General features: G+C 39.5%; 1 protein-coding gene across 1 annotated transcript; it reads left to right on the plus strand.

Annotated features, from left to right (window-relative positions):
- Positions 1–601: 601 nt before the first annotated feature.
- Positions 602–10,507, plus strand: LOC119911174 (ephrin type-A receptor 5-like; the record flags this gene model as incomplete). Its single annotated transcript, XM_038729978.1, has 6 exons — positions 602–830; positions 990–1,328; positions 8,829–8,953; positions 9,894–9,983; positions 10,209–10,278; positions 10,405–10,507. Coding segments are annotated over 6 exons (956 nt in total), but the record flags the coding sequence as incomplete, so codon positions are not given.
- Positions 10,508–11,682: the final 1,175 nt, after the last annotated feature.

An 11,682-nucleotide genomic window follows, 5' to 3' on the forward strand; every position in this document is an offset into this window, starting at 1 on the left:
CTGCCCCACTTAGATCAGCCATCTGAGTGTGTGTTTGTGTGGGAGGAAGAGAGATTATGTTTGTATGTTTCTGTCCCTGTTGTATTTGTTTATATATGTTTCACATATGGGGCTGGGTGGGTACAGTATTGTGCAGTGTAATGCAAAGAGAAAATTCCTATTCAAATGCTGGTCACAAATTACTGAATTGAAGACTGACTGAGAATAAGAAGGGAAGCCCCACAATAGGAAAAAAAAGCGTATTTGGTTAAGATAAGGAAATAAGACGAAGAGAGCAGGGTTGCACGAGTTGGATAAAAGAAATAATCCCTGGGAGGAATATAAGAAGAAATCAGACTTCTAAAGGAACAGAATAATACAATTTTGACAACAAAAACTAGGTGACAAATGCTTCTTTTAATTTCAACTCTGCAACTACAGTAGTATCTCTGATGAGAAGCTTAAAACAGCCACAACCATGCAGGGAAATTTTCCTACTGTTTTGATGTTGACCTCCTTTTTTTCGCCAAAGGAACTAACCATGCTGTTTTTTTAATTCTCCCCTCCTTTTTTACCTCTCTCCCCATGACCCCCTTCACATTTCCTATTTGTACGTCTACTCTTATCATCTCATCTCTTCTTCTTCCAAACCCAAACACCCCACGGCATCCGCCTCCCCCTGCCTCGTCTGTCAGTTTGCAAAGTGGGGTTTTACCGCTCGCTGCTTGAGTCTTTGGCCTGCAGTAAATGTCCACCCCACAGTTTGGCCAGGCAGACAGGAGCCACTGCTTGCAGCTGTGAGGATGGATACTATAAGATTGACTCCGACCCTCCCAATATGGCCTGCACACGTAAGGATATAACACCTTTATATTTGTGCTTTCTTATCTATGATTATTCTTGGAAATTTTGAAAGTCGAATGTGTAACTTTTGCTCCTCAAGATGCTGTTATATGATATTACTGGATGCATTTGTTTTACGTCCTCTAACCCCTTGCCATCTCTCTCAGATCCTCCCTCTGCTCCACGTAATGCCATCTCCAATGTCAACGAGACCAGTGTCTTCCTGGAGTGGTCCGTTCCCATGGAAACAGGTGGCAGGAAGGATGTGCGCTACAACATCCTATGCAGACGGGTTTTGCCAGATGGAAGGGGCCTGGAAGAATGCGGCCCCAACGTACGCTTTTTGCCACGTCGTGTCGGCCTGTCAAACACCTCTGTGATGGTGGCCGACCTGCAGTCACACACTAACTACAGCTTCCTGCTGGAGGCTGTCAACGGGGTGTCAGAGCTGGCCAAAGACCACGCGAAGCAGTATGTGTCACTTAATGTGACAACCAATCAGGCAGGTATGTTGCGCCAGATCTGTCACAACTGTCAATACTTGCCTTTTTTTGACAATCACAGTCTCCCACTGAGTTTTCCAGTAAACACCAAAATTGTCCCATTTTTTCCCCCCAGTATTTAAACGTGTTCTGAATGTCCCAACCGATCTCATCACCATTTTGTCATGACTTTTTTATCTCCATTCTTATGGAGACTGCCAGAGGCCAACCTGTGTGTCGGATTCCTGGCATGAATATCTGGGTTTGAAAACAAAGACACCAGATGATGAAATTATCACACTATTTGTCCAGCAAGTCTGTCGATGTGTTAATTTTCCCTCGAGCACCATCCCTGTAGTGAATAAGAGAACATTGCACAGTGGCAAGCTTTTTTGTTTTTGCTTTTGCATCCAGATTTGTCATTTGTCAAAAAGAAGCTTGCCCCCCCCTCAATTAGGCAGTACATTTCATCAACAAGATTTGCAGGAATTGGTGGCATAATGAAAGCTCTTGATTTGCGGGCTGTATGGGGTCTTGTGTGGTAGCAGGTGTTAGCCTGCATGTCTATCATCAATGATGAATCAGGCTGGGAAGTACTATTATTGATCAACTCTGACCAAAAAAGAAAACTTCAGTTGGTATTCTGTTTTGCACTTGTAGCTGTTGGGCATATTTTATTATCTGCGATACCAGAGCAGCTTAGAAAATCTGTGTAACTATAAGTGTGAGTAAGGCACTAAACCAATAGCACAGTGGCCACACATAAAAGACTACTCTCATATTGGACGATGAAAGAATCCAACTGCTCCCCATAGCTGTAAATATTGTAAGTTTTGTTGGCTTTCCTTTTAACATGGAGATTAAAATTCATATCTGCATTGGGAACCCACTTTTATGTTTACGGGAGGAATGTGCATGTGTAGTTTATTTTATTTGTTTGTAATGAAATGGGTAGCACACAGCGTAATGAAATGAGAAAAAAATAGGATGTTAATACTCTCCTTCCCAAGGCTTCCATCTGTAGGGGAGTTTTGAAGGAGCATGTTTGTTCCTCTTTGTTGAACAGATGGTTCATTGGCAGCCAAGTAATAGTAGGAAGTAGTAGTAGTAGCACAGATGCTGTGTGTGTGTGTGTGTGTGTGTGTGTGTGTGTGTGTGTGAGAGAGAGAGAGAGAGAGAGGGCAAGCAAGAGAAGCAGACAGTTGTCTGACAGTCAAGAGAATTGACGACCCTCGAACTGTGTTGTCACTGTGGCTGTCGGCAGACTGAGTGGATTACACCAGACTACAGAACTCACATTCAGTTTATTGGAGTTGTAGCTGGATTAAAGTTAGCCAGTCACAGGACCAAATGGAGATTAGGGATTACATTAGATTACACATGGCTTGTGGAGTCACAGACAGATAAAATGTGCTGCTCTTTGGCATGGATGTGGCACAAGCGTTTTATTTCGATATTAGAAAATTTACACTCTTATATAATTAATCAAAACTTAATATTGGCTGCGCCTTTCAGACAGGTTAGTGCAGTTCAAAGGTGAGAAAGTAATCAGACCACCCACACAAATATAAATTTGAATTAAAAACAATTCAAATAAAGAAGTGAAGTCAGGCTAAAGGCATGTTTGAATTTGCCAATAGGAACTGTAATTCCAAAATCATGTACATTTTATTGGAGAAAATAATTTAAAATAATTTAAATGCATTAATAAGTACAGAAACATTTACAGGACAGTGAAATGGAAACATTGGAAGATTGACAGATTTTGAACAGCTGTAACAATAGCGATGTTTAGCTGGTCCAAATATCTAGAACACAGTTTGCCGAACATCTGTGCAAACATGTGTGCTTACATGCAGATGTTTTAAAGTTTAAAGTGTTCAGATCAACTATTTACCATCTACCATATTTTGCCAAGTAAATGCAGTAACTATAGTTTACTGCTAAGGAATTACAGCTGCATCACTATAAATCTCTTACTTTTAGTATTACTCATCAGTTCAGTTAACAATAGTTTTACATATAATTGTAAACTTTATATGACTATTAAAATAATGTGATCATATTTATTTATTAGCAGGTAATTGCACTGACTAGTCAGTTCACCAAACTATCCCATCAACACCATGTGTCCTTCTAGGTCAATGGTTCCCAACTTGGGAGGTCGGACCTCTCCAATGGTCAAAAGATAAGTGTGATAATCCACAGGATAAGAAAGGAGAATGGCAAGGCAATAATCATATTATTATTAACACTTTAACTTAACTCTGATCCTGCCTCACCTCTGTCTCACACATGTAATTACCCAATGAGGTCTTTGATCTGCGTTGTAAACGTCTGTGTGTTTGTGTTGTGTTTGTGTTGTGCTTGTGGGGGACTGTGTGTTTTGACCGGGCTTCTGCTTGTCAGGGTAAAAAGGCAAAAACAAGAAACCAAGACAAAAGTACAGGGATACGGGGGAGACGGTGAAGCAGGCAGGCAGACAGAAACTGAGAGAAAGAGTCAGAGGATCTGCCGTTTGATGTGTGGGAAGTGTCACACTCGATAAGGGATCCGTGAAATAGGTGATTTCACAGTGTCCCTGTGAAGCCCTGCTGAATAATAAAGTGTTGTTACTCATGAGGAGGAGAGGTGAAAGGCAGGAGGGGAGGAGGGAGGAGAAGGACAATAGGATGGAGGTAGAGGGGACACGCTGTGAAAGAGAAGGTGAGATTGGAAGAAGCTGTAAAGAAAAGGACAAAAAAACAGTAAGGGGAGAAAAGAGTAAAGAAGGAAAGAGTAAAAAAGGAGACAGTGGTCTGCTTGTACACGTTCATAAAACACTCAGAGGTCTGGTGCAGCTTAACAATTTTAAAAATGCAAGTCATATTTTCTACTACTTTGATGTTGCCTTTCACACCAATACATATTTTTGATAAGGTAGCTAGCTAGCAACCACTACGTTGTAGAAATTAATTCAAAATAAATCAGGAAACTGACTACAGAACTATCCCTGCAGCCCAACAGCATTTGAAAGAGCCTCTATTTTGTAAATGTATTTGAATGAAACTGTCAAGACGTGGGTGTCAGTAATCAATATACTGTTTATTCTACACAAAATTGTCGTTCATGAATCCAAATCAAAAAAACAAAGCTTTAAAACTGAATTGGCCATTAATTGTCAATAATCACAGAAAACCCAGTCTGTTGTTAGCTGAGCTTGATGATTATATACACATTAAATGAGTTTCTTTGGTAGCTCAGCTCTATTAAGTCTTTATTTCTGGCCATTCATTTTTCATGTTGTTCACAGTGTGGGAGCACTGCGTGGTAACTGCACACTAAATGCTCCCATATATTGTTTTTGCGGTTAATGGCTATTAATCACATGAATCGTGATACATTACCATGCTCTGCCCGTGTGTCTTACTTTTGTTTTATGCATAAATATAAAAGTAGTGGGGCTGCTGAAGTGTTTGCACTGAAACTAAAATGAATTGTACTTGGAGTAGGGGAGCATTAACTTTAACTAGTTTGCCGTCTCTTCCTTTATTTGGTGTTTGAATAGAAGGAAGTACCTAATAATACTAGTTGGTGAAAATAGCTTATATGTGACAGCTGCTGTTTTTAACATCTTCATAACCTGCTTTTACAGAGCTTTTAATAACACAAGCAAATCTGAAAAATAGTATGTAGGGTTTCTTTTCTTGTAAATTTGTGAGTTGTTTTTTTTCCTTGTATATTTACCACTTTAATCTCAGAGAATATGTACAGTTGTTTCTCAAATATTGCCATCTTCCCCCTTCCCCCTTCATTTTTGTCCCTAATAAGCTGTCGTAATTGGACCCATGAATGTATTATTATTAAAAGTATTTTGAATGTTGTTTACCCCATAGATAACCAGGTTTATAACAACATCATGCAAAATGTTATGCTGGATTTTGCTTTTACATTGATGGTGGTTATCACACAATCTTGCACATTTATATGTATGTTCTGTGGAAAAAGGGTTGATACCAAAAATTATTGAAAAGTTGGATAGTGCTAATTTGTATTTTAGGTCTAATTGGTGAATCTACATCCAAACGAAAAGAAACAAACACTTTTAGTGATTCAGATTAACATTTGGTCACCGTGTGTTCATTTTGAGTCTCCAAATGTCCCTTTACAAAATCTGCCTGGACCTTTTCATGGAAAAATTGTCATATTTTGTGCCATCTTCCTCAATTTTAACTCTAACTTTAAGTTCATTTTAACTTGAATCGAATTCAACCTCTGTTGAAGTACATAATGCCTTTTGTTACTTAACACACATCTAACATCTTTTACTTTTCACTTTGTAAGAAGATTGCCCTTCGCTTGTTAGAGTTGTTTAGAATTCTGTAAAATGTATTTGGATGACTTCTGTGCCTTTTTATTAGTCAGACAACTGTAGAGAGATGACAGAAAATAAGGGAAGAGAGATGGGGAATAACATACAGCAATGTTCCCGAACCAAGCTGGATACGAGCTGGGAACGCCAGTTCTTTTAATATTCTTTCTGCTCCAACTTTGAAGAATTCCTGAGTGACAGAAATGTATGTATTTCACCTGACAGGAATTTAATACATTGTATGACACATCAGGTCCAGGCTGCTAAATGACTGTCACTGTTACAATTGTATGAAAAAATTGAGCAGCATGAGATAGAGATAGAGCAGGTAGGCGGCAGATTAATTTGCAAACAAAAAAGATGAGCGTTGGTACTTTACAACCTTAAGAAAGCCATCTCTTCTCTCTGTCTCGTACTTCTCTTTTCCTCTGGATCTCTCTCTTCTGTCATTCTCTGAGGCTAGTTAAAGGATAATAACACCAGATAGTTGAAGGTCTATATCGATTCTGGTGATGTTTCAGACAGATAGCGGTCTAAGAGGCTTATGTTCTGCACGGTGATAACGTTGCTTCTATCTGAGGCCAGAGTGGTTACACTGGAGGGCTGCACTTGTCCACTGAATAGCTTTCACAGCCTTTTCTAACCTGTCTTCATGAGATCACAGCTTCAGATCGATGGAAAAACAGAAAATAGCATCACAGGGGTAAATTGGAGTTTATGTTCATTTGTGTTCTGCCTTACTGTACTGTGGGCGCTCATTAGCAGATGTAACACGCACTGGAAGTGTTTAAACCAAGAAGTATGATTCCACTGTCTTCCCTGTTGCTAAAATGAAAGTGTTGCTGGGGCCCTGTCTACACTATGTCACCATGTCTCCACCTCTTTGTCGCTCTCTCATATTTTATCTCTCACTTTTTTCCATCCTTGTCAACCGACTCGCATGTCTTCTATCCCCTCCTCCTCTTTAGCACCCTTCCCTCCTTCCATCACCTCCCAGTCTCTCTCTGCAGTGGCATTTTTTAGTTATGTCAGACTTGTTTGTTAAGTCACAGTCGCTGAGTCGTGCCACTAAAAGGTGTCACATTGTGCCAAAAGGACTGTTAACTAAAATGTTGCTTTGGGTGTTATATATGGATTTTGTGCGCGCGTCTGTGCCGTATGGTATTTGGTGTAAAGGGAAGGTTTGAGCTGAGCACGAACAGGAACATTATCTGAGGAAAGGAAGCTTCAAACTTGCACATATTGTAAACTGTAATGAACTAAAAGAATAGGCATGGGTTGCTGGAATAGTTTTACAGTTTTAATTGGTGATGTGGATAAGTTAATTAGTCAGTCAACCAATCAAAGCAATTCTGTATGTGATCTTTATCACTGTAAAGGGATTATATCTGGGCTTTAGTCTATGCATCTGACAAAACAAGCAATTTCAAGACATCATGTTAGGCTCTGGGCATTTGTAATGATGTTTTTTGCACTATTTTCTGACATTTTATTTACTGGTTAAACAAGTTTATTTATATATCCCAAAATCCCAAGTTTGTACACCAGTGAGCTTTTAGATCTGCACACCCCTGTATGGCACCCTCTATTCAAAACGCTTGATTAAATATAGCATGGCAAACTGCATCCATTTTGGGGATTTAAACTTAGGTTTTGGTGTATTGTTACCCGTTAAGCTGCTGGGAAAAGAAGCCCTCTCTCTCATCATCGCATCCCAGCATTTATACCATTTAAGCATTGAGTGTGTGTGATTCAGTTTCTGGTTTCAGGCTTTTAAGATGTTGCAGATAACACTTCTGTGCGACCATCCACTCAGGATACAGTTTCTGTGTTTGTAGCGATGATTTATTCCCCGTGGAGTTCTGCTGAGGCTATTGAAACCTAAACGGTGTTTAGCATTTGCAGTAGAAGCACACACACACACACACACATACACTATCAGGATGTTGCCTAAGGGAGCATTTTGCCTGTTGAAAAGCTCTTTACGTGTCAGAGACTCTCCAACTGTCCCTTTGAGAGATGGGCCAACAGTTCACGTTACAACAGAATGGCTCGATGATTGATGCAAAACTCACACTCACTTCGGAACTTAGAGAATAAATCACATAACAAACTATAGTGGAAATGGAAACTTTGCAAAGAACCAAAAACAACATGAGCAACCAAAGGAAGTTTTCTGCTCTCATAATATTGCAATTTGAAGGGGGAAAGTTAAAAGGAATGCGGGTTGTTCTTCCAGGTTTTAATATGTGTAACCATACTACAGTAATTAAGAGAGTTCAAAAATAACTATGTACTAAATAAGTAAAATTTTTGTATCACTTGTAGACGTTCACGTTGTCACTACATTGGAACTGTTATAACTTGTGTGTGGTGTCCTTTTGCAGACTGCCAAACTTGGTACACCAAACGCTATTTGCCAGATGTGTAGAGTCAGAGTTGACTTCATGGGCTCCTCTGCCAACATCTACTGAATAGCAAGATATAAAGGGATAGTTTAATTAGTCACAGGTGCACCTCGTTGCCAGATTGCAAATGGGTTTTTTTTTCAGAAGCAGAGCTTGCTTTGGAACCAGAAATAATCTCGGCAGTTGAGTTAAAGCTCAATGGACTGCGCCAAATAACCTCAGGGTAACTAACAAACTTGAATTCCAAAGAAGAATCTCTTTTTCTTTACCAGCATGATGGAAATAACACACCAGCAAAGGAAGATGTACTCTGTGTAAATTCTAACATGGAAATCCCCCTCTTTTCACCACCATGTTTGAAATCATGTTTGGCCTTTTTTGTGATCTCTGTGTCTTTGATGTTTCATCTTCAGTTTAATATTTCATAACATACAATAATCGCAGCAAGCATTACAATTAGCTCTGTGCATGTAAACAACAAAGGATGAGGTGTCATCAAAAGATGACTGCTTTATAGATGTTGATGGTTACCCAATGGATTTTTACAACTTTGGCACTATTTCTCTTGTGTTCAGTCACTGTCAGGATGTTATGTCAGTCATGTTAAATACCGCAATTAAAGGGATGCACTATGTTAAACTGCTGGATTTGTACTGCTCGATAAAATGAATCTGCTTAAAATTGTACAATGTCTTTACGGGGTGCGTGTGCGTGTGCGTGTGCGTGTGTGTGTGTGTGTGTGTGTGCGTGCGCGCGGACTCGCAGCACCCTCCCCAGTGAGTGTGGTGAGAAAAGGTCACACAGGGAAGAGCAGCATCAGCCTTTCTTGGGCAGAGCCTGACCGCCCTAACGGCATCATCCTGGAGTATGAGATCAAGTATTTTGAAAAGGTAAAAAAAAATTATGAATTGTCCTTATTTTTGCTTCTTATACATGAAAGCTGCGTGTCTCTTTCCACTGGCCTTGGCTGACTGTGGCTTCTGAGTACCTTTCTGGAACTCTTATAAAGATGTTTGTCACAGAGGTATTGATTTTTGCATGCACTTTTATGCATATTGGATATACAGTGTCCAGATTATAAGATTATGATTGGTCACATGGGAATCTGTGTTAATTACCACATAGCGTTAAACCAAATCTTTTATTTTAAGGTCTGTTGTAAAGTTGACACTTATTGTCAACATTTTTTTTTTCATGTGGAGTGTATTTAGTCAATGTTCACCCAAATGCAAAATAATCATATACAAATGTTACAAAATTGGTGTGCTTGTATTTTGTTGTGCATTTTGATCAGGTCCTCTTGGAAAACCTTTACCTCAAAAAGACTCTTTCATGTGACCGCGCTCTCACTCTGTGGTTTTTATTTTATTTTTTTTTTAAGTTGGACTTTGGTAGAGACAGCTATTGGATGCTTCTATTCAGATCATTGTTCCTGTGCCCTTCCTCTTTTCTCTCTTTCATCCTCTGATGTCTTCTTTTCTGGGAAGGTCAGAATAAAGCTATACAGGAGAGCAGAGCAGGGTTTGTGGTCAGTGGTTAGCTAATGGCTTCTGGCTAATGGAGGGGGCATTTAGCTTTGTTTAAACCTGATGTGGTTACAGTTGGGGAAACTGATCCTCACACACATGCACTTACACACACTCCCACCCACACACATACTACAGGTAGCTAAGCCAAAAAATGTGTGTAGAAGAATAGGGAAAAGGGTGCAGGCAAGAAGACGTACATGTACGGAATCTGGCAGGATAATTACTGGAACAGCAAATCATGGCTATGAAAATGTATGTAAGGCACATGAATTATTTACAATTTTGTATTTTTCTTCTACAGGAGCAGGACTCCAGTTACACTATTATAAAATCCAAGGAGACTGAGATGGTGGTGGAAGGCCTGAAGCCCTCTTCAGCCTACATCTTCCAGGTCAAACATGGGTTCAAAAAATCTAAATTATCATTGATAAATAATGTGAGGACAAAAAGAAAATTAAAGCAGAATAAAATATGTTGGAATGGCAAAAGGCACTTTAGTGTAGTCTGAGATGAGAAGAGTTGAATAAGCAATTACAAAGAAGTTATTGGATCAAAGTAATTCATATGAATATATATGAAAATATAATGTGATATATTTGCATGTGATGCATTACAGGTGAGAGCCAGGACCTCAGCAGGCTATGGCGCATTTAGCCGACGTTTTGAATTCCAGACCAGCCCTTACTGTGAGTACAGAGAGAGCGCATGACAGTGCAATAAATGTTCAACTTGTAGGTGACTCACACCTGCATGAAAAACAGATGCCAGGTGTGTTTGTGTGTGTGTCTAATCCCACCTCTTTTGCTCATCAGTAACTGCTACCAGTGAGCGTGCTCAGGCTTCGATAGTAGCTGTGGCCATCACATTGGCTTTGGTCCTACTGGCTGTAGTCGCTGGATTCCTGCTCAGTGGACGGTAAAACAGAAATACACACCTTAAGAAACATGAGCACAACCAGGAAAGCATGTATATATTGCTCCTGTGGATGGGATATATGCATATTAACACATAATGTTATGTGGCATTGTACGTGTTGTGTATGATGTGTTTAGGGTGTCATTAAATGAAATACATCAGTATTCAGTAACAGAACTGGTAGAACACGTACTGTATAAAGGTAGGATGAGCAATCACATGTCTCGACATGAGTGTATGATGTGAATTTATGGAAGAGTTTGTAGTGACACCTCTTATCCTCTCATCTTTTGGAGTAAGAGATGGTATGGGATGATGACTTGACTGACATTACTCACCTTAAGGGAATAATGAAAAGTGCATTTCACAAAAGGACATTCGGACATAATTTGTTTAGAAACCGTTCTATCCATGAAATTCTTGAACAAGAGGTTGCTTAGATTTTATTTTAAGGTCAGTTATTATTGTTTTGGAAATCACAGCATTCATGTACATCTCTGTATATGCGGATGTATGTTAGCTTAGCCAGAGGCCATCCCCATGTCCTCTTCTGACCCATTGCTGAGTAACAGACCCCGATATGTCTGTGTTGCTGAGCAGCATTATGGGATTAGATGCATGGCTTGAGGTTAGAGTTTTTGAATAGGTCAGTATTAAGGGTTGCTTTTTAGGATATAGCTTTAGAGGCTGATGCCAGTGGATTCTCCTCAAGGGTAGTGACACAACTTTCCTCTGTTACACGTACAAGTATTTAGCACTCCATACACAATATACTACGTTAATGTTGTGTCTGCGTGCCTCCCGTGCTCATGTGACCTTCATTCAACCTTGTCTTATAATTGCTACAACCAATTTTCTGATATCATTTTCACATATACTCACACATACAACATGCACCAAAGCAAATTCTGTATCTAGCAACAGCATATAGTTGAGTGGACGTTAAGCCTCTTATTCTATATGATTTTTATGTCCATAAAAGTCCCTGAAACTATTTTTATTTGTCTGTAAAAGTTCCTTCCTTAACCACATTTCCCTGTGAGATGTATCTAATTAAGTTAATTACCCACTTTATATATCCAAACCCCTTCACTGCCCCATAATTAAAAAAAGCTGATGGCAGTTTTCCAAAACTCAAAAGTGTGAATTCAGATTCTAATGGTCTGTTCATCCAC

The sequence above is a fragment of the Micropterus salmoides genome, unplaced genomic scaffold (assembly GCF_014851395.1).
Source record: "Micropterus salmoides isolate LMB-PRFRI ecotype aquatic unplaced genomic scaffold, ASM1485139v1 Ms_hic_scaffold_1935, whole genome shotgun sequence".
Lineage (NCBI taxonomy): Eukaryota > Metazoa > Chordata > Actinopteri > Centrarchiformes > Centrarchidae > Micropterus > Micropterus salmoides.